Source organism: Ictalurus punctatus, chromosome 14 (genome assembly GCF_001660625.3).
Source record: "Ictalurus punctatus breed USDA103 chromosome 14, Coco_2.0, whole genome shotgun sequence".
NCBI lineage: Eukaryota > Metazoa > Chordata > Actinopteri > Siluriformes > Ictaluridae > Ictalurus > Ictalurus punctatus.
The window spans coordinates 11,729,718-11,756,956 of NC_030429.2; the positions used below are offsets into that span (position 1 = coordinate 11,729,718).

At 36.1% G+C, this 27,239-nt stretch overlaps 1 protein-coding gene across 1 annotated transcript in view; it reads right to left on the bottom strand.

Annotated features, from left to right (window-relative positions):
* Window positions 1–927: 927 nt before the first annotated feature.
* The window catches only part of ptprjb.1 (protein tyrosine phosphatase receptor type Jb, tandem duplicate 1), a 50,166-nt gene continuing 23,854 nt past the window's right edge, over window positions 928–27,239 (bottom strand). Inside the window, exons 4-30 of the mRNA XM_053685929.1 lie at window positions 26,398–26,658; window positions 24,505–24,762; window positions 23,967–24,227; window positions 22,881–23,141; window positions 22,256–22,513; window positions 21,594–21,854; window positions 20,968–21,228; window positions 20,336–20,596; window positions 15,738–15,995; window positions 15,151–15,411; window positions 14,583–14,843; window positions 12,951–13,211; window positions 10,723–10,965; window positions 9,845–10,120; window positions 9,532–9,684; window positions 9,236–9,440; window positions 8,993–9,111; window positions 7,672–7,759; window positions 7,210–7,254; window positions 6,900–7,017; window positions 6,656–6,746; window positions 5,930–6,003; window positions 5,459–5,593; window positions 4,900–5,016; window positions 3,946–4,106; window positions 3,616–3,751; window positions 928–3,508 (exon numbers count right to left, since the gene is read on the bottom strand). Of these exons, the coding sequence (XP_053541904.1) occupies window positions 3,386–3,508; window positions 3,616–3,751; window positions 3,946–4,106; window positions 4,900–5,016; window positions 5,459–5,593; window positions 5,930–6,003; window positions 6,656–6,746; window positions 6,900–7,017; window positions 7,210–7,254; window positions 7,672–7,759; window positions 8,993–9,111; window positions 9,236–9,440; window positions 9,532–9,684; window positions 9,845–10,120; window positions 10,723–10,965; window positions 12,951–13,211; window positions 14,583–14,843; window positions 15,151–15,411; window positions 15,738–15,995; window positions 20,336–20,596; window positions 20,968–21,228; window positions 21,594–21,854; window positions 22,256–22,513; window positions 22,881–23,141; window positions 23,967–24,227; window positions 24,505–24,762; window positions 26,398–26,658 (5,207 nt within the window). The 3' untranslated portion in view covers window positions 928–3,385. The remainder of the gene's footprint in view (window positions 3,509–3,615; window positions 3,752–3,945; window positions 4,107–4,899; window positions 5,017–5,458; window positions 5,594–5,929; window positions 6,004–6,655; window positions 6,747–6,899; window positions 7,018–7,209; window positions 7,255–7,671; window positions 7,760–8,992; window positions 9,112–9,235; window positions 9,441–9,531; window positions 9,685–9,844; window positions 10,121–10,722; window positions 10,966–12,950; window positions 13,212–14,582; window positions 14,844–15,150; window positions 15,412–15,737; window positions 15,996–20,335; window positions 20,597–20,967; window positions 21,229–21,593; window positions 21,855–22,255; window positions 22,514–22,880; window positions 23,142–23,966; window positions 24,228–24,504; window positions 24,763–26,397; window positions 26,659–27,239) is intronic.

The window sequence follows — 27,239 nt, forward strand, 5'->3', positions numbered from 1 at the left end:
CTATACTGATCTAAATTCAATTGTCACTTTAGTCATTGTCCCTATATAAATACTAACCAGTACAGCAGTTTTTGTGACTGAGGCACTTGCAGCACTTTAATAATTAACTCTATTCAGAGTTCTTTTTCTCTTGCCATGTTGAACCAAACGGAAGGAAAACAGCTTGGCCTGCTCAGCATTTTTATACATGCCACAGAGCATGTTAGGACTTTAACTGCTTAATTGTTTTATGAACTACACCTGGCTGGAAGTACCTGCACTCATTATGTTTCTCCACTCATTTTTAAGGATTTCTTTTAATTCTTCACCCATCTATATGTGGTACATGTTTAGGCCTATGGATTGTATGATTTACCAAGTCAAAATGTTATGAGGCTCTGTCGATGGGATAATTAATTGTAGATTTTGATTATGAATGAACAAAAGAAAACACTGCACTAATTAATATATGTTTTTCTTTCCTGCCAGATTATCAAGCATTTTAAAAGTAGAGTATAGTGGCAACAATGTATCACAATTCTTTTCTACTATTCTCATTGCTCTGTCTATAGTGCCCATTATATATTATGATTCAGCGATAAAAACAGCCACAGCATATCTTCTCTGTCCCAATTATCTTTGCAAGGCACATGACACTTCATTAACCTGGTTTTCTTCTCCCCAGTCCATACAAGGCACATGCGATTTATTAACCCAGTTTCCTTTCCCCAGTCCAAACAGGTCCCCCCCACCCCATTTTTCATCCATGACTACAAGCTCTGGAATTGCCCAATATAAGAGGGAACAATTTTGCACTTACAATTTTAACTTCACATGTCTAAAATAACAAAACTAGACCAAACCTAGTTCATACATATAATGTACAACTGTGAACAGAAATTATCCTTATTAATTAATTGGCACTAAATGAAACTTTTTAGGAACGACTTGGAAAATTCTGTTATATTTATTTAAATAAGCTGAGGCAACATCATATTTCTGTATTTTTTAAATAAGCATTCTTCAAGACACAGTCTTACATGTTTACCACATATTTACTGTCAACTTGTTTTAATTACAGATATCAAAAATCTAAATATCTTTGCCAGAAAAATAAAAAAAACAAAGTATGACTTAGATTACACATAATTACAATGTTTCTACATGAATAATAGAAATCTGCTTTGCAAAACTAAACATGTTTAATTTCTTTAATTTAATAAATCTCTGAAATGATTTAAAAAAATATGCATCTACTAGAAAGCTACATTGACATGGAAATATATATATATATATATATATATATATATATATATATATATATATATATATATATATATATATATATATATATATATATATAAAACTAAATATTGCACAAGCCTGATTAACAGCAGAGACAGCATTCACAGACTCATTAACAGAGCCTTATAAAAGAAATATATATATTGACAATTAAAAAATGCAAATGCATATCAGTGCTGAAGAAAAAATAACTTACACAAATGTACATATTAACTGTTTCATTGCAGTATCTTTCCCTTACAATTCCTGTAAAAAATATCAGTCATTAATGTTTGATCCTACAGTAACAGAGAAATAACTTACTATGCTAATTCATTTGTATATCATTATCAATACAATGTTGTGCATCTCCATAGACTGAAACTCTAGCAAAATGCTACAGCAAAATATATAAGTTTTCCCTTCAAGCAACTAAAGCACCCCACAGTGTTTTTTCTGAACATACTTCAGTGTGTGGGTATAAAACCCTTCTTGTTTTTTTACATTGTTTTCACATGCAACATAAGCCATCATTCCTCTGACTCACACCCTTACAATACACCTTTTGAGCTAAATTGAGGTCTAAATCATTATTCTGTCTGATTCTAAAAATAGATTCCCAATAAGCTTGGATATCTAGCGGATATATCGCTAATTATGGCATGAGTTGGAGAGCTGAGATCTTTCGAACCTAGAAATCCAACTAAGCTTTTTCTACACATTGGATAAAAGACAACACTATCTGAAGGCATGATGACTTCATAACACACATACTGCTTTCAACTTAAAATTATTCACATACAAATACGTACAAATTACCTGGATAGAATTTATGTTACTCTCCAGGTTTTATGCTTCTGCTCCTCCCTTTCAATTTGATGAGCCAAAAGATAAGATTACTTAAAGATGATAATTGCTTATTAATCACCCAGTATATTTGCATGTGAATCCAAAGCTACTGATGCTACAGCATATGCATTTTACTCCCTGGATTGCCCAATTAAACAGACAGCATTCCTTTTCTAAAAAAAGGTTTTAAAAATTTAGTGGTGCTTTCACTAACATTAAAAAAATCCTTGGTCACAATTTTAACTGGTGTGACAGTGAAATAGGTCAGTAAGAAATTAACAGTTGCTCAATAAGACTCATTATAAAATTGCAAACAATATATACATTTCCCCCCCTAGCATGAACAGTGTTCGTTCAATGTTCTGAAGATGGAAAAAGTCAAACTGCATTTAGAATAAGCAGTGATTTCTGTCATTGCACAGAACTTAAAACTTAAAAATGTACAACTTAAAATTATTCAGTGCTTTAGCATGTTTCTCTTACACCAAGAATACTTCAAATACACTCATACATTATTCAATAAATTTGTTATCCAGTGATTATATGTTATGTATTATAAGTCCTGATGAAACTCTCAAATCAAGTGTTACTGAACATTAGAAATCTTTGGTATGGTTTCGAATGAAATTATCTATAGATCTTTAATGCCATAATAACCCCAGGAATGGTGCCTGTACTGCGGCTGTCTGTCTCTGAAGACCAGCATATCTGCATAGCTACTGATCTTCTGCAACAGAGCACAACTCATTCTGCAATGTTACAATCGGCAAAAGCAACAAGACATGACATAAGACATACATTATACAATTAATATAAATTAAAAAATTCAAACGTCCAGTGTTATTACCGAGTTCACAAATATGTGCATAAAAATTATACAGTATTTAAAAGTGTTGAAGTACTGAAACAGAAAAAATTGAGTCCACAAGTCCACAGTACTCCATGTGTAATTACTATGCAAATTTTCAAATATATATCTTACATATATTTCTTAAATTTCTTCATAATTTCAGAGCAACAATTTTATGAAGAATATTATCTAAGTACAATTTTGTCTCACAATCTAGAGTAAAAAAAAATTAATAAGCATATTAACTTAAGTTAAAGCATACTAGATAAACATATTTGTCAGTGAACGCCATGTTGTTGTGACATTCAGTTAAATAATGAAATGGCTCATGCAGATTTGACAAAATCCTACTAAATTTCCCTGCTGTTCTGACCCCAAGCTAAATGTCACCTGTAATCCATTTCTGCTTAATGCCTTCATTCTTCATCTTTGAACATTCTCATAGATAGAGAATGCTGCTGCATTCTGGTAAATTAGGTCCACATTGGTGCCCATTCTTGATTTAATTATGTCAGAAGCGCACTGATTCAAGAACACGTACTGGTCCTGTGGATGGATAACAACAAATTACAAAAATATAAATAATATAATGTAGGTTACGACTATTCAAAAACATATGCACTGAAACGGTATTAGTCTCTTTTTTGTCATACCTCTGTCTGAACCATCAGTGGCCTGTGCATGCGCATGTCATGGATAATTCCATAAATGTCTACTATGCTTTCCCTCTCAATCTGAAAGATCAGGTGATCGAGGGCAATTAAAGTTCCAGTCCTCCCCACACCAGCACTGGAATAAATGAATAATATTTAGGCAGAGTTACAACCACAAAATGCCTAAATTTACGTTCTGTCTTCATTAGGTTTCCTTTATCTCATTAATTTGTGTGAAATCAGTTCAGAGCTTTCAATCTGTACACCAGTCAGTGAGAAAATGCTTTTGGAAAAGCCTCCCATAAAAGACTCAATGAGTGTGAAGCATACCTGCAGTGCACCACAGCAGGAGCGTTGCGGGAGAAGCTGTCCATGTGCTCTCTGACCAGGTGTCGGAAGTTGATGAGCACCTCTGTGGTCTCCGGCACGCCATGATCAGGCCAGGCCGTGAAATGGAATTGACGAACATTCCGTGTCTCCGCTGTTTTCACCTATGAGAATACTCAATCTTTAAATCTTAGCTGTTGCTATACTTGAAGATAAGCAAAAAACAAATCTATGACTCCTTCCATAAGACTGTGAGTAATAAATGGCAGGTGTTTCCTACAAAGAACACACTTCTGTTAGCTGACTCCATTCCTCTCTACTAAGTGAATTTTGAAAATGTGCATAAAAACCCTGTGTGGAAAAGTCAGGAATAAACGAAAAAAAAAAATTTATTTACAAAAAAGTTTTTACTTCAAACTAGTGAAGTTAGGAATATAGTTGCTAGTTTCCTTGCTTATTAAATCTCCTTATGACCATGACGCAACACGGTAAGCCTGTTAATGGTCCCAACTACTTCAGCACATCCTTTTAAAATGCCCTTTAAATACCTCATCGGCAGTATTTAGAAGAGTGCCACTTGTGGACATTGTGAAGCAACAAGTTTACTGTCTCTCTTAACTAGATTTTACAGACTTAATGTTGCTTTATCCCAGCCCCTTTGCTCTGTGGTCAGAGCGATTCTGCTCTTGACCAGTTACTGCGTGATTTTATGCATTGGATAACTGCACGGAGGTGCAGCTCTGTGTTCCTAATAAAGTGGATGGTCAGAGTACGCAAAATGCCCAAAACCCCAATCCAAGATTCTAGTAATCTGGTAACACAGACATATCCTGATTTTCTTCTTGTACTAAATGGAAACACAGGCTCACTTTTTCCTAATTGTCATTGCAAATTTATGTAAAATTAGCAACTATTTTGAACTGAAACCCAGTTCCTAATAAAGGACAATGATCTCACATTCTTGATAGTGAAGTCCCGTATAGTCCAGTCTTCCAATTCAATTTCTGATGTTGTTGTCACAAGGATATTGTTGTACAGCTTGTTATCCGGTGGCCAGTATTTCTCACATTTAACCTATAAAAGAACATGAATTGTAAACAAAAAAATTCTATGTCCTATTTATTTCATTATTACATTCCTACAGCCTATTTTCAATAAGCTTAATGCTTGATAAGGAATAGAGAAGATGACAATCCATTAAACAGCCGTAATTGAAAGCCTTGCTCAAGTGTACCACAAGTAATAAATGAAAGATCCCTCACACCAAAACCGATTAAAACCATGAAATCTGCAGTTTCCTTGTAACTCACTGCGACACTGAGCTGCTCTGCAGTTATAGTATTGCTAACCATATAACTAATTTCTTACAAGTATCACAGTGATATTACAGTGCACAAATTGAGTATCCTAACAGTGGACTTAAATAGTATTAAGTTGTTGCATCTCTACAACACCAAGAGGACTCATCACTTTGTTGGATAAAATAATGGTCCTTATAGTGAAGCACTAAACTCACACGTCCTTGCTCATAGCACTTGGTCAGCATGACTATGCTATGGGTGTTCTTTTCCCAGATCATTCTCCAGAACTCGTTCACAGTAGCTGGTAGTGGGCCTTGAGCTGCTATGTACTCCTTCTTAGAATTGTAACCCTGAAGAGACAAATTTCATATATAAATTTATATCGTTTTAGACGTCACACAGCCAAGACATAGATGTATCCTTCGATAACTTCCATACATCAATACATGGCTTGGAAGATACAGAGCAATAAAATAAATGACAATCCACCTGATTTTTTGGTAAATGTTAAAAAAATATATACAACCTGAATAACAAAATACAATAGAATAAAAATAAATATTTACACTATGTTTAGTGTTCATGGTTAATTCCCTTTACACTCGCTGAAAAGTATACATTTACTAGTTTGCACAGCCAAATTTATCCACAATGCCCTAAACACAAAGAAATGAATGTCAACTCACTGAAATATAGTTTGCGTTGATGTAGTCATCAAACGGGCTGCCATGTATTGATAATTTAACTCTTGAAGAATCATCTAAAAATTATAGTTAAAAAATTTACATCTTTTGTAAGACACATTCAAATACACCCTGAAAAAATCACATCAACCTCAAACAGGTAAATGTTTTAGCAACTTTTTTAGTTTGTACCTACTGTACTTCTTGCAACCTTATACATCTACTACATCTACTAGAGATGGCAGTACTAATAGTAATAAATCAGTCCCTGCAGGATTTAGCGATTTTGAGGTCGCAGAAATGAACGTAAAATCAAGGAAACGCCGCAATATTCACAGGATCTTGCAATTTTTCAAAATTACAGCAGAGTTTCCACAGATTTCGGCAAGACGTCTCATGTGACATCATCGCAATGCTCATCCAGCCAAAGCCCCCTTCGATTCACATTTGTTGAACATTAGTACAGCTAGAAGGTCTCATTTACCAACAAACATCACTGTGAAAGGCAGTGCAAAACAATTCCATGCAACTGCATTTTCGCCAATTCAATTAGTTTTTGCAAAAAAAGCACAAAAACCTCCATAAATTGTACTGCAAATTTTGAAGAAAAAAAAGCAGCAGCAGCAAAATCAAGCATTTTTGGCCGCAACAATCACAAAAACACTCTGCAAAATCCTGTATGGACTGACAAAAGTAATAATTTACATGGTACTAAGGGTCTATGCTTACAAGGTAGTACGTTATTGTAGCGATTCTTCCCCTTGTTCTCCATGGCAAGGGCACTATTCTTGGTTTGAGCAGTTCCAACAACCTTAAGATCCTACACAAATAAAAAGAATGCACCTTTTTCCACAAACGCACATATCCTTTACAAAATTAGAGATTAATGTTGTTTATTCTTGAAATTGAAATATTAAAATTTTTGACTTGAAAAAAAAAATCCCATTTATATCATCTATAGCGCTTTTCACACCTCATACTGTTCAGCAAAGCCACAGTTGGAATCCAACTGCTGCTTTTTGAAATATGCCTCAAAATCCTCCACCCTCACAGGAATGCTACTGCAAATTAGAAAATTAGAAAACAGTGGAAACAATTACACCAATGGCACTGACGGACGTGAATTGATTTAAAAAACTTCACACAAACTTCTGCTAAAGGAGTATTACTTACATTTTTGTTCTGTGTAAAGAAAGAGAGAAACAATATAATATTGATCACTCATATAATTCTTTTATATAACATTAAGAAAATATCAAAACACAGCAACCTAAAAAATTCACCTTAGGTTGTTGATCGGAATATCTGTATAGTCCTTTGTTGTTCGTCTACGAAAAAGAAGAAAAAAAAAAAAAGACAGTGAAGCTAATAAAAAAAAAAAAAAACAGTGTATGAATGATTATTGCTGTCAGGTTCAGTTGGTGAGGTTCAATGTCCTTGCTGTGTTAGGGACAAAATAACCACAGTGCCCTAAAATAGCTCTAATTCTTCAGTTACATTTCTTACTTACTGTGTTGGTATGAAAAACTTTTTTTTCCCAAAGGCTCAAGGACAAATTTGGTGCGCAAAACAAGAAAGAAATACAAGGCACAGTGGACTGTGTCTCATGGGATGCTTTTTCCAATGATGTTTGTCCTCCACTCAAAACAAACACCCGAATAATGCTCATACCCTTTGTTCCCCCTGAACACTGACAACATGTGCATGTATAAGGTTTTACCTGATAGATTTGTATGGCCTCTCACCTTTTCTGTATGACGAGGACAATGATGGCGATGATCAAGATAACAATGATAGGCAACAGCACCCCCAAAATAATTGGAATAGTATTTGCTGTAGAGAGTTAGAATAGAAGGTGAGAGAGTTATCAATATACAGAGACATCCCATGGAACATAAATGTGTGATTGCCATCTAAGAGGGTTAATATTGATCTTGGGCTCAACAATCACATGACATCACTGGTCATGTCCACACAGTGTTCATCAAAGCCATGGTCTCTCTCATGAACAGTCTCTTCAAGTAGCAAACTAGCAACCATTAACTAACTTAGTAAGCGTTTCCTAATGTAATAAACAGTGCTGAATATCTTGTGCCAAGAGAGTCTAGTTCTGTAGCAGCAGCAACAAGCACTTTGTAGGCTGTGTATTGTTACATAAAAACAGTATAATCATGAGACTGAGTGTTCCCAATGACTTATACACAACATAATTTACACAATAACATACAGAGCTATGCTGATGAGAGGGGACCACCTCATGCCACTTGGTATAGAGTTCGAAAAACAAAACTAAACAAAACAAAAAAAATCAACTCTCAGCAGCAGTTCAAATATTTCCCAATTTACATTGCAAACTTCCTTGGACCTAGCAACACTAAGCTAAGCTTCTTGGTAAAAAAAATATATTATCTGTGATTAACACAAAACAATTCTTCTTAAATTACACAGTGTGCAAGTACAAGAAGATAAAATGTAACAAACATTGAGATGTGTCTTTTTTCTATTTTGTCCTTTACCCTGTCGTCTGTCCCGTGCAGTTTAGCAGGACTGATGTAGCAGGCTGGAATATCTGATTAATCTAAATTAATCATACTCATTCACAGTTCACAGTTGAGTCTGGTCAGTGAATTCAGGGGATTTTTGGTTTGAGTTTTATCATATTTTAATGTGGGTCTTTTATTCATACATTGCAGTATATTTAATATAACACTGAAGCCTGGGGTCATGCAAAATGTTTAATATTTTACACTAGGTTCCTTGGGACTTTAATGCTTCTTTGTATTTTTGCATATCACATATAAATATTACAACAAAGGAACACAGTAAAATCCCTAGTGTTGAATTAACACCCAGAGTGTTTATTTGAGTCCAGTGGACTTATATAAACACTGTAGGGTGTGAATTCATCACTGTGGGTGTTAAATCAACACTGGTGATTTTGCTGTGTACACAAAACAATATTTGTTCTTTCATTTAATTATAATCTTTGGGTCATAAAACTTTTGGTTGATAAAGTTGGATAATATAAATTGTATAAGATAATGTAAGAAATGTAAGTTGATTTACATGAAGGCTCCAATGGATGTGCAATAATGCTGGCAAAAGGCGTTATAGAGAGGATTGATTGTTGGATGTCCACAAGTCCAGTGTTGATTTCCAGGTAGGTGAATAAAACCAGGGCTATCCTGCAAACAGAAAATGTAATTATCTGTAAATGTGACTATTACTTCAAACCTTTATTAAACTTAATAAACTTTTATTTGTCTCTTTTAAAATTTCATTTGTCTTCCAAATTTTCTGCAGCTTTACCTGTAGTCCTGATTAGTCAGAGGTCCGTTTGTATACCCTGTATTACTGATTACATCTGAGACATTGTTACTTCCAATTTCAATCGTAATCATGTTGCTTCTGGAAATGATATTTTCATTTAGTTTTAAAACAGTGAGATAAGTCTTGGTCTTCTCTTTTACCCAATCACTATAGGTCATTGTTAGGTCATTCCTGGTGCTATTACCTGAAATTACATTCAAAACATCCTTGTTATAACAAATGTTCAAGGTATCATCCTTCTATATAAAAATAATAAAAATGCAAAAAGGTCCTACTTTTCTGGTCAGTTGAGAGCAGAACACCATAGGCTTTAATTGGTCCATTAGTACTATTCAGAAGACTGGTATTGAATTGTAGCTTTACTACAGTCTGGCTTATTGGAGAGACGATGACTGCTACATCTACTGGATTACTGGGAACTGATGGGTCTTAAATGACAGAGTACAAACGTGCACTTGATTATTTTCTACCATATGTAGAAAATGGTAGAGCAATGGCTATGCAATTTATCAATCATGTTTATATGAGCTCTTAACAAGGCATTTTAGAAAACACAATAAAGCAAATGAAATTAATTAAATTACATGCCTGTAATGCCTGTTGTGCACTTAAAGTCCCATGTACCACTCTCACCACATCCAAGGGTTGAAATAATCACACTGTAAGTGCTGAAGTATTGGAGGTTTTCAGAAAAAATGTGGTTACAGACAGGACTACAAGATAAAATAAAGTCACTGCGTGTTTGATTGAGACTGATGTTAAATCCTTGGTTGTTGCCCGGAGGATTCATCCATGTTAAATTCAGCAAAGCTGGTGAAGTGCGATTTGGTCCTTTGCAGCTTATGTCAAAGACAGGACTTGCATCTTGAGGAATAAGATAGTTAAGTTACTAGATTAATAAAATTTAACAAGAGTACAAATATTTCAATTATAATTAATTAAATAAATTAGTGCTGCTGTGATATCCAATCAACTCCTCTATTTCCTTTTAAAAACTGTGGATGCAGTAAAGTGCCATACTATATGATTCGATTTAGATTTTTTTTATATAGTCCTTTATACAATAAAGTGTCAGATTGAACACTTTACAAATCATTTTAATGGTACTCAAAATTAGAAAGTGATTAAAAACACTGTTTGCTCTCCTTTGCTGGTCAGTGCTCAGACACACTCAGTATAAAATGGAGTGTGTGTTTAATTCTGATCATGGAAACAGCAGCTGAGTGCAAACTTAAAAAGGCTTGTACCCAACCAAATTAACAGCATGAAGATGTTGTGCTGCACTGGGGGAAAAAAAGTCCTGAAATGATTTATATGTATTTTTTACTATTTGTAGGAGATATTTAATTAAGAATGTTACTAATACCCCAATTTCCTATTATTATATATTATCAGTACCTTTGAGGTTACAACATGTATGCTCAAAAGTATCTAAACACCCTCACATTTAATCTTGTGAAACTTACCTGTACAAGTGGAAAGGCCAACCAGTGATCCTTCTGTTTTATTATCAGCAGCAACAGCTGAGACTGTAAATGTGTAATTTGTTCCAGGGGTTAGATCAGTGATGTTAAAATCAGTTGCAGGAGTTGTACTGCTGTTTGTCCATCGCACTCTAAAGAAAGAGCTCTCTCCTAATGGTTTATTCCACTCCAGAAATACAGATGTTGTTCTGACAGAGATTGTGAGATTTCTGACGATGTCTGGCTCTACGGGAAGAGTCATGTTACAGATGAAAACTCTGACAAATACTATCTTTAACAGCAGAACAAATGTGGCTTTATATGCCTCAATAGCTGAGACTCTCAATGTGTAATGATTCCAGAAGTATACAAAGTTAGAAATGGAAATATTCCAGTATAGGAAGGCACTATATGGTTTATATGAGTTTATTATATCCTTCATAGCAGCTCGAAATAATCTGGCGTTTTTCCTCTGACCGCTAGTATCAGAGGCCTTTCTACCCACAGAATTGGTGCTAAATCAATGTTTTTTTGGTATGTTGCACCATTCTGTGTAAACTTTGGAGAACGTTGTGTGTGAAATTCCCAGGAGTTCAGAAGTTTAGGAAATACTCAAACCAGCCCTTCAGGTACCAACAACCATGCTATGATCAAATTCACAGCAATCACACTTTTTCTTCATTGTGATGTTTGATGTGAACATTACCTGAAGCTCTTGACCTGATCTAAATGATTTTTTTGCATTGTGCTGCTGCCACATGCATGGCTGATTAGATACTTGGATGAAGGTACAGGTGATCCTAATAAAGCGGACAGTGAGTATATTTAATTATTGATTTTTCTTAAGTAATATAGTATTTTATATTTTGTATTTGGTGCCTTTGAGAATGCCAGTCTTTATTCTGGGAACTGACTTTACGAAGCCTTGACATCCTGCGTGCACTGTTCTGTTTTTTTGACTATCGCTAGCTTCTTGACTTTTGTGTTTTGCCAAAGCCCTGGATCTTGTTTGCGCCACATCTGACCTAGCCTGTGTTTTTGACCCTGATCTTGCCTCAACTGCATCTGTCTCAGCCTCCTACCTTATGACAGATTAAATCTGAACAGTACTTTTGAAATACTGGTGTTTTAAGTGGAGGTGGACTAGAGGGATTGAGTTTAGATATGGGGACTGACAAATGAAAATGTCACATACAGCACTAAAATTTCTAAAGGTTTTACAAATTTTTAAAGAGAGTCAACTGTCTAGTATATAAAAAAATGTATGATTAAAATATGTTGAATAATAGATTTATTTAATATTTTTATATGTCCAAAAAATGGTAAAATGGTCTCTGAGCATTTGTATCCACACTAAGCACAAAAGGAATGAAATACTTTATAGATACATGTATAAGAAACTAAAAAAATCTATGGAAATGGAAAAAATTCTACCCAGCTTCTACCAACCCATCCCTGTCACCCACTGCTCTGGTAATGCTATGCTATTACCCATGGCATAAGTGATTTTCAAAGTCATATTTTCACATTAAACTGCCCTGTAATTTCCTTCTGTTTTATTATCTGCTAAACTTATCTTTATCTGTTTTATTATCTGCACATGTACTACACTCCAGGAATCAGATTACTGTAGTTGTGTTAATCATGGTGGTTTCAGTAGTCTTACTGAATGTACTACAGTAAACCTTTTTGGGAAGTGGGAGGAAACAGAAAAACCTGGAAATAACCACATAGATACATGGAGAACATGTATAGAAACTCCACAAAGGCAGTATCCTGAACACAGATTGGAACTGTGAACACCATACAAATCTACCTGCTGCACCACCATACAGTCCAAATACCAAATTACTTATAGTCAGTCAATATTTCTAAGTTACGTCTTACTTGTGTAGGCTGAAATGCAGCTGTAATTTCCTTCTGTTTTATTATCTGCAGCAACTGCAAACACTTTGAATGTGTACTGCACTCCAGGAGTCAGATTAGTTATGTTAATCCCAGTCATTTCAGTAGTCTTATTGATTGTTGTACTGAAATTCTCATACTGGATTACATGATGGGAGATTTTGCCCATTGCCTCAGTCCAGTTCAGTAATATAGAGAAGGTTGTAACATTAACTACTGTGAGATTGCTAACAGTATCAGGCTCTGTGAAGGTAAAAGAGGTCCATTAAAATAAACATTGTTTGGAATTTTGTCATCAAATGAGAACACAATTCTCTAAAACATACTTGTATAGACTGAAAGACCAACTGCTTCTCCTTCTGTTATATTGTCTGCAGCAACAGCAGATATCAGGATGGTGTAATTGACTCCAGGATTGAGATTAGTTATGTTAAAGAACCTGTTTGAGGTTGTTGAATTCAAAGTGATGCTGTCATTACTCCACTGTACTTTAAAGATAGATCTTTCTCCTATTGGTTCAGTCCAGTTCACAAACAATGAACTTGTTGTAATTTCAGTTACACTGAGGTCACTTGCAGTATCAGGTTCTGTGAGTACAGGTTAGAGGCCATTGTGTTAGGAAAATATATTATTCTCCATTAAACAAACATTTAATAGTAACTTACTAATGGAATACTTATAACATCTCTTATAACATCAAGCTCTGTGAGAACAACTTTACATAGTGGGATACTTTCCCTATTTGCTCAGTCCAGTCCAGCAATATAGAGGATGGAACATTATGAAACATTATCATCATTAACTGTATATATGCCTAGCTCATATGTGTGTGTGTGTTTGTGTGTGTGTGTGTGTGTGTGTGTGTGTGTGTGTGTGTGTGTGTGTGTATAATATATATATGTATATATTACAGTATCTCACAAAAGTGAGTACACCCCTCAGATTTTTGTAAATATTTGATTATATCTTTTCATGTGACAACACTGAAGAAATGACACTTTGCTACAATGTACTCAGTGTACTCACTTTTGTTGCCAGCGGTTTAGACATTAATGGCTGTGTGTTGAGTTGTTTTGAGGGGACAGCAAATTTACACTGTTATACAAGCTGTACACTCACTACTTTACATTGTAGTGAAGTGTCATTTCTTCAGGGTTGTCCCATGAAAACATATAATCAAATATTTACATATCTGTTTTATCGCTTACTTCTTTTTTTGCTGCTGCTGTGACACCCTAATTTCTCCATCTGGGAATTAATAAAGTATTATCTTATCTTATCTTATTAACTACTGAGAGATTTCTAACAGTCTCAGGCTCTGAATTTCAGAATTTCATCTCTTTATTGTCTGAACCAAACTTGTATAGCATTATAGAGCAACTGATTCTCTTTAATTGTCTGCAGAAACATCATATATTATGAAGATGTAATTTACTCCAGAAGAAAATAAAAGTATTTAATGTTGCTACATTGAAAGTAATTCTGTCATGGCTCTAATCCAACTGACACTCTAACATTTTGGTCCATGAATACCCATGCAGTATTTTTTTTCTTGCTTAACAGCTTTAAGAGACAGGTCAGAACTTAAAAAGAGATGCATGTGCCTTAGCATTCTGCTTTTACGATTTGACCTACCTATTTACCATTCTCATGTAGAGCGCTGTTAAAGGTCACTTAATATAAAAAATATTCAGACAATTGCAGATATCATCATCCAGTAATTCTTAAGCTTAAGCAATGCTGTTATTTTGAATTCACACTGCACAGAGAGAGTCGTTTTCATGCTCTCTCCATAGTATGCTGATTCACATGAATGATGTTGTACAAGTATGTGGAAACTTATTACAAATACTGACAAGGATGTCTATACAAGTTAGTTTTGTGAACATATAAAGTTTGCTGCACCTTAATATATACATAAAAATAAATAAACATGTTAACAGCAGTACAGGACTTACTTGTGAATACTGAGGTTTGAGTTGGTGCTCCTGCAGTTTGTCCATCTGCAGCAACTGTAGTAACAGTGAATGTGTAGTTCACTCCAGCAGTCAAAAAAGTGACAGTGTAAGACGTGTTTGAAGTGTTACTGCTGTTATTCACACTGCCACCAGCCCAATTTACTGTAAAGTACGACCTGTTGCCAGGTGGCTCATTCCAGGTTAGAGACACAGATGATGTGGTTGTGTTTGAACCAGTGAGATTGGTGACAGCATTTGGGTCTGCAAATCATACACACACACACACACACACACACACACACACACACACACACACACACACACGGTAATTACTGACATCTGTATTTTAATAGCTCAAACATTGTTTCAAGAAATGTAATCTAAGTCAGGGTGTATAAAATTCTAAATCATTAAACCTCTGCTACATAATTTCTAAATCAAATCTAATGCCCACATTTACAGGCACAGATCATTTTAATTATAGAGAAATTTAGTACTAATTTTGAGACTTTTCAGTAGGTTCAGATGTAATGAATAAGGTTGTCTTTATCAGCAGCACAGGACTTACTTGTGAAGGTGGAGGTTTGATTTGGTGCTCCTGCAGTTTGTCCATCTGCAGCAACTGCAGTAACAGTGAATGTGTATTTCACTCCAGCAGTCAGACCAGTGACAGTGTAAGACGTGTTTGAAGTGTTACTGCTGTTATTCACACTGCCACCAGTCCAATTTACTGTAAAGTACGACCTGTTCCCAGGTGGCTCATTCCAGGTTAGAGACACAGATGATGTAGTTTTGTTAGAGACAGTGAGACTGGTGACAGCATTTGGCTCTGCAAATCACACACACACACACACACACACACACACACACACACACACACACACACACACACACACACACAAACACACACGTGGTAATCACTGACATCTGTATTTTAATAGCTCAAACATTGTTTCAAGAAATGTATCTAAGTCTGGGTGTATAAAATTCTAAATCATTAAACCTCTGCTACATAATTGCTAAACCAAATCTAAGGCCCACATTTACAGACACAGACAATTTTAATTATAGAGAAATGTAGTACTCATTTTGAGACTTTTCAGTAGGTTCAGATGTAATGAATACGGTTGTCTTTATCAGCAGTACAGGATTTACTTGTGAAGGCTGAAGTTTGATTTGGTGCTCCTGTAGTTCCATCTGCAGCAACTGCAGTAACAGTGAATGTGTATTTCACTCCAGCAGTCAGACCAGTGACAGTGTAAGACGTGTTTGAAGTGTTACTGCTGTTCTTCACACTGCCATCAGTCCAATTTACTGTAAAGTACGACCTGTTCCCAGGTGGCTCATTCCAGGTTAGAGACACAGATGATGTAGTTTTGTTAGAAACAGTGAGACTGGTGACAGCATTTGGGTCTGCAAATCATACACACACACACACACACACACACACACACACACACACACACACACACACACACACACACACACACACACACACACACACACACACACACACGTAGTTGCACTACAAACTGCAGTTCAAGAACAGCATCCATATAAAGTCATGTGGAAAAAATAAGTACACCCAATGGAAATTATTGCTGTTTTTCACAAATTTGAACAAGCAAACATTTGATCATCTTTGAAACAGTGTCTGTTAATGAAATTGATATACTTGAACAAAACCACAATGAAGCTTCTCTTTTTCAACCGTTTATTCAACAGAAATATCAACAGAGGTGAGATTCTTCTGTGGAAAAATCAAGTACACTCTTGGCCTCAGAAGTTAGCATTGGCCCCTTGAGCAGAAATAACTTCTTGTAGGTGTTTTGCATAATTGTCCACCAGGCCTGCTGGAAGTTTTGACCACTCTTCCATGGAATATTCTTTCAGTTGCAAGATGTTTGAGGGTTTTCTTGCAGTTAGTGCCCGTTTCAAATCCCCCAAACACATTTCAATGGGATTCAAAGCTGGGCTTTGATGAGGCCATTACATAGCCCTCCAGTTCTTATTTTTGAGACATTCCTTGGTGAATTTGCTAGTGTGCTTAGGATCATTATCCTGTTAAAAGGTCCAAGGTGAAGGTCCAACTTTTGGCCAGATTGCATCACATTATTTTCAAGCACTCTTTGATATGATGAAGAATTCATAGTTGAATCAATGAATGCAAGCTGTCCAGTCCCTGAAGCAGTGAAGCAACCCCAAACATAACAAGGTCTGGTCTTTGCCTATATGCTCATTGGCAAACTGTAGTCTTGCAAAGGCTTTTTCCTGGCACGCCTCCCATGCAGGTCAAATTTGTGCAATCTCTTTCTGATTATAAAAGCATGCACTTTGATGCCAACAGTTGCAAGACTTAATGCAACAGCAGATCCCGTGATGAAATGGTGGTATTGGTGGAGACTTTTTTTTGGATCAGATGATCTGCTCTTGGGATGAATTTGCTGGGACGGCCAATACCACACAACACAATAACAAAGGGAACACCAGACACTAGATATGAGAGGGATATAAACAAGACAGTTTCCACCTGCACTCCCTAAGCAGGTTCTAATCATTGGTACCCGATCTTGAACACCTGATTCTAATTTTAAGGATTTGAAGGTGTGATAACTGTAGAGGTGTACTTACTTTTTCCATGTGACTGATCTTTTTTTTGTTCATTTAAAGTGTGAAAATTACTACAAAATGTCAATTTTATGTCATCTGATAGAGTGCATCAATTTTATTAATAGGCACTGTTTCAAAGAGGACCAAATGTTTGCTTGTCCAAATATGTTAAAAAAACTAATAAAAAAATCCATGGGGTGTGCTTATTTTTTCTCTTGACTGTAGGTAAGCACTGCATAAAACAAAGAACCATTAATGGCATTTGACAGATGCCCTTATCAAGAGCGACTTATTGAAGTGAAAGGAGATTACATTTATCTCATTTATGCAACATAGCAGTCGAGAGTTAAGGGCTTTGCTCAAGGGCCCAGTAGCAGCAGCTTGTCAGTGCTGGGATTAGTACTCACAACCTTCTAATCAGTATTCCATTGCCTTAACCACTGAGAACCACTGTTCACTTTTATTTGCTGTAACTAATTATCATAGATATTATATCACATGACCCTTACACATGCAGACATGCATTACAGAATAAACAAGAGAGAAGCAATGACGAAAAAGCTAATCTGTGACTGAAGTTTTCCCCTAGCATACCAGCTACCAACTGGGGAGGGAGAAGGCTAACATGCTTTCTCCGAGACACATGAAGCCAGCCAACCACATCTGTTTGAACTGCTGTTTATGTAGCATCATGGGGTGAGACACTGTAAGACACTCAGAGGAAAATTCTATCTGCCATCTGTGGCTCCCTAGACTCGTGGCCAGGGATAGCTGTGGCATCAAACTCACAAGGCAAATAGGGCAAATACTTTTCTGCTGCACCACTCAGGAACCCCTGAGTTGAACACGTTTATCATAAACAAATGTTTAATATTATGTACTGAATATCATATTCCTGATTACTAAACAAATGATAAAATATATCAAGTAAATGAATGGGGTGATTGAGTCATGGCACCATCTCAAGCAAAACTGGTCAGTGACGCATTATGCATGGAGCACATTTATCAAGACCAATTTTCACGCACAAGTGGTTTAAGAGTTGCCATGACTAGTAATTTAACCCACTACTAAACTTGTTTGTGATTTCTTTTTAACTTTGGCAGGTCACACTGTGCTCTCAGCACCTAATATGATAAACGTTTTATATGTCATAGGCAATATTTTTGCTCAGGATGTAGGCTATTATAGTACAAACGTGCCAATAAATCAGTAATGTATAATGCTAACAAACAGTCATTTCCAAACAGCTGCTGGGAAATCTGGTTACCATGATCTGCTACAGTAATGTAACAACTTAATAAATATCCACATCATTCTATACAATATTGATCAAAGAATTGTGAAGTCAATTCCAAGCCAGTAAAATCATAATTCATATTTAATCCAAACTGTTCAGCCATAACTTTTTTATTTTTGTAGAAATTTTGCTGATTCTATTAATTGTATGGTGTTCTGTGTAATGATGCATCATCTGTCTCACAATTCACAATGTTCTTTTCTTAATTATTACAAATGAATTAATGTAGTGAGCTGTATTTGGTTAGTAGTTGTAGAGAATGGGACATATATTTTAAGTATGGACTTTATTCATTCAGTATTAGATCCTGACCAGGGGTGACGTAACAGAGTGAAGAGATTCTAAGGGCCCTGGTCAGACAGGGGGCCCAGCAGAGCCCCATACTCTCCTGTATGATTTTGGTATTTAAATGGCCTCTTTGCACAATAATCTATTAAGAAGCATGCTATAATGAACGTCCTCAGACTGTGCCAAATGCATGTGTGTGTCCCCTTAAGACGTTCACAGTTTATTCAGAAACGCAGCACTTCACAGTTGTGAGTCGTTACATGCATCAGGTAGATGGCAAGAGATGGTGAAGACAAAAATGGGATACCAAAAGAGGAAGAAAAATATAAAAAAGAGGAGAGAGCAAGACAGGGAAGACAGCTAGTCATCCAGTTTTTCCAAAACATAAGGTGATTTATGGTCCCTTTTTTGTGCTATGATTCTAAAGCTAGCCCTTATGAAGCTATTATAATTAACATAAAATAGAAACTCTTATCAGTTATTCACCCTGATGTTTTTCCTTGGAAGTTGGAACACAATATTTCCAAGAATGTATGTTTTTCCACGCAATCGGGCAACAGTAATGGAGCATTGAGCTTCAAAAATGACGGAAAAGCACCAAGCGACAATAAAACTAGTCCAGTGTTGTATATATTCAAGCTTTCTGAAGCCTTGCAACAGCTTTCTGTGAGGAATCGATAGAAATTTAATGTAATCATTTAAATCTGCTTTAATTGTCCCGAGTGAGTGTATGAGAGAAGTGTTGTAATGATGTCCGATTTGTGAGTGAATCATTTGTCTGAGCCGATTCAGTTAAATGAATTGGAGAATCCCGTTAGTAAAACCAGTCTGAATGATTCATTCAGGAATCGAACCGATTTACTCTCGAGTTCAACTCTCTGATTCAATGATATTGTCACTGTTTTAGCTAATTGACACATTTCTTTCTGGAGCTGCTCATGTGTGAAACTTATTATTCATTCAGTAAACAATAACAATAACAACAACAACAACAACAACAACAACAACAACAATAATAATAATAATAATAATAATAATAATAATAATAATAATAGTAAAGTTCATTGTTCTTGATACTTGGTCAACAGCTTATAAAGACAACGAGACAGACTTTCTATAGTGCCTGTGTATGAGCAAGAGAGAGAGAATACAATGGTGTTAATTACTTTGTAACTCTGTATACAGTTATTTGTATATAGTTATTAATTTCAGTTAATTTAATAAACTGTTCTTTATAGTCTCTAATTGAATATGTAATAATTGTTATTCTTATTGATAATAATTGTTTTTACACGTGGCAATAAGAATATAATTGCGTGGTGGGGGCTTGGTGCCTGGAGTACAAATGAGTAATGTTCATTTCTGACTGCGAATAAATGGCAACTGAGTGCAAAGAAAATATTACAACCCACCAAACTGGAATGTGCCAAAGTTATTTCAGCATATTAATGAATAATAACTAATAATTAAATAATTAATGAATACATACATTAATATTATTAATATTCATGTATGCATGAAAGCAGAGCTCATTTATCATACGTATAGGACTTACTTGTGAATACTGAGGTTTGAGTTGGTGTTCCTGCAGTTTGTCCATCTGCAGCAACTGCAGTAACAGTGAATGTGTATTTCACTCCAGCAGTCAGACCAGTGACAGTGTAAGATTTGTCTGAAGTGTTACTGCTGTTATTCACACTGCCATCAGCCCAATTTACTGTAAAGTACGACCTGTTCCCAGGTGGCTCATTCCAGGTTAGAGACACAGATGATGTGGTTTTGATAGAGACAGTGAGATTGGTGACAGCATTTGGCTCTGCAAATCACACACACACACACACACACACACACACACACACACACACACACACACACACACACACACACACAAATGTGCTAAATATTTACATCTATATATTTTAATATCTTAAACATTGTTTCAAGAAATACATCTAAATCCAGGTGTATAAAACTCTGAATGACTAAAACTCTATTTGATAATTACTAAAACACTACTAAGACCCACATATACAGAGACACAGTGAGATATAATTACACAGAGAGAAATGCATTACTCATTTTCAACAGTAATGTAATTTAGGCAGGTTCAAGTGTTCTGTCAGTCCAATATAATAAAAAATTCAGTCTAATGAATAAGGTTGTCTGTATCAGCAGCACAAGACTTACTTGTGAAGGCTGAGGTTTGAGTTGGTGCTCCTGCAGTTTGTGAATCTGCAGCAACTGCAGTAACAGTGAATGTGTAGTTCACTCCAGCAGTCAGACCAGTGACAGTGTAAGACGTGTTTGAAGTGTTACTGCTGTTATTCACACTGCCATCAGTCCAATTTACTGTAAAGTACGACCTGTTACCAGGTGGCTCAATCCAGGTTAGAGACACAGATGATGTGGTTTTGATAGAGACAGTGAGATTGGTGACAGCATTTGGCTCTGCAAATCATTCACACACACACACACACAAATGTGTTAAATATTGACATCTATATATTTTAATATCTCAACCATTGTTTCAAGAAATGCATCTAAATGCAGATGTATCAAATTCTGAATGATTAAAACTCTGGTCAAAACTGTAACTACTAAAACACAACCACAGCCCACATATAAATAAAGTTACATCTTATCTTGTATACAGAGCCACACTGAGATATAATTACACAGAGAAATGTATTACTCAGGTTGAACAGTACTGTATTTTCAGCAGGTTCAAGTCTTCATTTGGTCCAATCTAATCTAAAATTCAATCTAATCAGTCTATTCAATAAGGTTGTCTTTATCAGCAGCACAGGACTTACTTGTGAATGCTGAAATTTGATTTGGTGCTCCTGCAGTTTGTGAATCTGCAGCAACTGCAGTAACAGTGAATGTGTAGTTCACTCCAGCAGTCAGACCAGTGACAGTGTAAGACATGTTTGAAGTGTTACTGCTGTTCTTCACACTGCCATCAGTCCAATTTACTGTAAAGTACGACCTGTTCCCAGGTGGCTCATTCCAGGTTAGAGACACAGATGATGTGGTTTTGATAGAGACAGTGAGATTGGTGACAGCAGTTGGGTCTGCAAATCACACACACACACACACACACACACACACATACACACACACACACACACACACACACACACACACACACACACACACACACACACACACACACACAAATGTGTTAATTATTGACATACATATATTTCAGTATCTTAAACATTACTTCAACAAATGCATCTAAATCCATGTGTATAAAATTTTGAAGGATTAAAACTCTGGTTGATAATTTCTAAAACACTACTAAGACCCACATATACAGAGACACAGTGAGATATAATTACACAGAGAGAAATGTATGACTCATTTTCAACAGTAGTGTATTTTGAGCACGTTCAGGTGTTCAGTCAGTCCAATCTAATCTAAAATTCAGTCAAATGAATTAGGTTGTCTTTATCAGCAGCACAGGATTTACTTGTGAAGGCTGAGGTTTGAGTTGGTGCTCCTGTAGTTCCATCTGCAGCAACTACAGTAACAGTGAATGTGTAGTTCACTCCAGCAGTCAGACCAGTGACATTGTAAGACGTGTTTGAAGTGTTACTGCTGTTATTCACACTGCCACCAGTCCAATTTACTGTAAAGTACGACCTGTTCCCAGGTGGCCCATTCCAGGTTAGAGACAGAGATGATGTATTTATGGTAGAGACAGTGAGATTGTTGACAGCATTTGGCTCTGCAAATCACACACACACACACACACACATACACACACACACACACACACACACACACACACACACACACACACGTTAATTATTGATGTCTATATATTTGTATATCTTACACAGTGTTTTGAGAAATGCATCTAAATCCAGGTGAATAAAATGCTGAATGACTAAAACTCTGGTTGAGAATTACTAAAACACTACTAAGGCCCACATATACAGAGACACAGTGAGATATAATTACACAGAGAGAAATGCATTACTCATTTTCAACAGTACTGTAATTTAGGCAGGTTCAAGTGTTCTGTCAGTCCAATCAAATAAAAAATTCAGTCTAATGAATAAGGTTGTCTTTATCAGCAGTACAGGACTTACTTGTGAATGCTGAGGTTTGAGTTGGTGCTCCTGCAGTTTGTGAATCTGCAGCAACTGCAGTAACAGTGAATGTGTAGTTCACTCCAGCAGTCAGACCAGTGACAGTGTAAGACGTGTTTGAAGTGTTACTGCTGTTATTCACACTGCCACCAGTCCAATTTACTGTAAAGTACAACCTGCTCCCAGATGTCTCATTCCAGGTTAGAGACACGGATGATGTGGTTTTGTTAGAGACAGTGAGATTGGTGACAGCATTTGGCTCTGCAAATCATACACACACACACACACACACACACACACACACACACACACACACACACACACACACACACACACAAATGTGTTAATTATTGACATCAATGTATATTAATATCTTAAACACTGACTATGTTACATGCACATCAAATTCCATTTAAAAGTCTATATCTTCAGCTTGCAGCCATATTCTGAATGCAGTGTTTATATTTGTACAGGCATCAGAATATTACTGTATACATGTTTGTTGTAAGTATGCCTGAGTTGCCATTCCTAAATACTTAGCCTACAGCTAAGCATCTGTTAGCACCCACAATTCCTTGAGGACTGATCATGCACATATATCTCCTTTCAGTGGATTTTCTGAATAAGGTGTTTACATAAAACCAATTTCCGATTAAAACAGGCATATTCCAGGGGTGGAAATCAGAATTTGGGGCATCAGAATATTGTCTTGATCTGAATCGGGCAATCAGATTGTGGCGTTTACATGAATCAATAATATTTAGAATATTGCAAAAAAAATTCAGATTAAAATCAGAATATTGATGTGCATGTGAACGTAGTCATTGTATCAAGAAATACATCTAAATCCAGGTGAATAAAATGCTGAATGACTAAAACTCTATTTGATAATTACTAAAACACTACTAAGGCCCACACATACAGAGACACAGTGATATATAATTACACAGAGAGAAATGTATTACTCATTTTCAACAGTAGTGTATTTTGAGCAGGTTCAGGTATTCAGTCAGTCCAATCTAATCTAAAATTCAATCTAATCAGTCTAATGAATAAGGTTGTCTGTATCAGCAGTACAGGACTTACTTGTGAATGCTGAGATTTGAGTTGGTGCTCCTGAAGTTTGTGAATCTGCAGCAACTGCAGTAACAGTGAATGTGTAGTTCACTCCAGCAGTCAGACCAGTGACAGTGTAAGACGTGTTTGAAGTGTTACTGCTGTTATTCACACTGCCACCAGTCCAATTTACTGTAAAGTACGACCTGTTCCCAGGTGGCTCATTCCAGGTAAGAGACACAGATGATGTGGTTTTGATAGAGACAGTGACATTGGTGACAGCATTTGGGTCTGCAAATCACACACACACACACACACACACACACACACACACACACACACACACACACACACACACACACACACACACGCACACATACACAAATTTGATCATTTGTGACAATAATAATTGTAATATCTTAAAAATTGTCTCAAATGGTAAGAAATGGCATGTTCGGTTTTGGCAGAAACAGAAAAAAGGACAAAGTTTTCCCCAAAAAAGATTAAACAGGCCTACAACAATGTGTCATTCTTTTAAATGCATAAATGTCAGCAGTACAGCACTTACTTGTGAATGCTGAGGTTTGAGTTGGTGTTCCTGTAGTTCCATCTGCAGCAACTGCAGTAACAGTAAATGTGTAGTTCACTCCAGCAGTCAGACCAGTGACAGTGTAAGACGTGCTTGAAGTGTTACTGCTGTTCTTCACACTGCCATCAGTCCAATTTACTGTAAAGTACGACCTGTTCCCAGGTGGCCCATTCCAGGTTAGAGACACAGACGATGTAGTTTTATTAGAGACAGTGAGACTGGAGACAACATCTGGTGCTGTGAATCATACATATGTTGATTACTATCTTTGAAATAAAAGACATATGAATTATATATTATTATGACAATCATTTTATTAGTAAAATGCACACATTGTTTAAATAGATGAATCTAAATATAGTGTAGAATTCTGAGTATAGCTCTGTTCAATAACTGCTAAATCCACATTTTGGGGACTCACATTTAAGCCCTGCATATACAAAAGACATAAAAAGATATAAATACAGAGACAATCACTTTGAGTACTGTGTCTATGTCAGGGACATCCATTCTTAACTGCAAAAGTCTGGTGTGGCTGGCTTTCATTCCAACCAATCAGGAGACACATCTGATTCCAGTTGTTTAATCAGCTGATCTTAACCTTTAATTGACTATCAAGTATAGCTCCTGCTTGGAGAGAACAAAAACCTGCAGCCACACTGACCCTTTGCAGATAAGACCAGACACTGCTGGCAAAGAGTTACATGTCAAACAGACCACACCAGTTATTTTAGATGACACTTCAGAATTATTGACACCTTTCAAGAAAATGGGTAAAAAATTATTGTATAAAGTAAACATTGCAGTGATTGACATTTTTAATTATTAGAAGTGGTGAAACTACTAATCTTTCCTCTAACAAAAATGATTCTCATAAAAACTTCATTTTTAAATAAAATATTTTTTTCACAAAGTTACTGATACATCTAAAAGAAGAATTTAAATAAAGGCAAAAATTGTGCAGACTGACATCCTCAGAAAATTCTGTTTCTTAATTTCCCTCAGTTTTTCATAACTCTGTACATATTTAAAACCCTTTTGTCATCCACAATCATGGACAACCACACCATTTAATTAATTCCTGGTCAACTCTTACAGACCACCTGCACGACAACAAACAGTTTAGAAGGTTTGCAGCAATGAAGCCATTGCCTAAGAGCAACCCGCAAACTGCACAGCCTGAACTGCACATAGTATTACTGGATAATACCAGTTCTGAACAGGGCCAGTAAGCACCAGGGTATATTAGCCCAAAATCTGGTTGCTTTGGCCATGAGGTTAAGCTTAGGTTGTAGATGGATCTTTCAGGATCTTATAATGACCTTAAATATGTGTTTTCTAAATCAACCCAGGGACAAAAAATTAACATTTTTCAGTCTTTAAAATTCGAATAATGTAAAAAAGCAGCATTGTGCATTGAAGAGGACAGGCCTAAGAATATAAAGAATATATAAAAAAAATTAAAAATATAATGGAGCTTGACATGTTTTCCATGAGGTACAGCTTGAACAGGGTACTAACCCTAACCCTAAATAGTGACCCTTCTAAGAACTCTATAAGTTTTCTCCAACCTGCACAAAATATTAATTGTGGTGTGCTGACAAATTTGAAATGAGAGTTTCCCAGACAAAAAAAATCATGTCTGAAAAAACACTGCAAGACAATGAAACTACACAGCATACATATATGTTTAATTGTCCCTCATTGCATGTGTTAGTCAGTTTTGCTTTTCTTATTAAATGTTCAGAATGGGTTCCAACCATTCTGTACTCACTCTATATCCATTTATTTTACGTGTAAAAAGAAGAAAATCATTGAATAATCACTTCTGATATTAAAGCTTTGAATAATAATATGAAATACAGGACTTACTTGTGCATACTGAGATTTGAGTTGGTGCTCCTGCAGTTTGTCCATCTGCAGCAACTGCAGTAACAGTGAATGTGTAGTTCACTCCAGCAGTCAGACCAGTGACAGTGTAAGACGTGTTTGAAGTGTTACTGCTGTTATTCACACTGCCATCAGTCCAATTTACTGTAAAGTACGACCTGTTCCCAGGTGGCTCATTCCAGGTTAGAGACACAGATGATGTAGTTTTGTTAGAGACAGTGAGATTGGTTACAGCATTTGGGTCTGCAATTCACACACACACACACACACACACACACACACACACACACACACACACACACACACACACACACACACAAACAAAGAGTCCTTAAAGCTCTTATCAATAACTGCTGGAACAGTGTGGCAACTTAAAACTCAGATATACATTCTGACATATGTAGGCATAAATGTATGAAAAGAAATATACACTCACTGGTTACATTATTATTACACGTATACACCTGCTCTTTTATGCCATTATCCATTCAGCCAATCATGTGGCAGCAGCACAATGCATAAAGTCATGCAGATACAGGTCAAGCGCTTCAGTTTTGTTCACATCAAACATCAGAATGGGGAAAAGTGTGATCTCTGTGACTTTGATTGTGGCATGGATGTCGGTATCAGATGGGCTGGTTTGAGTATTTCAGAAAATGCTGATCTCCTGGGGTTTTCACACACACAACAGTATCTGGTACAAAAATGGTACAAAAATAAATAAATTGATATATATATATATATATATATATATATATATATATATATATATATATATATATATCCTGTGAGCGGAGGGTCTGCAGGCAGAAACACCTTGTTGA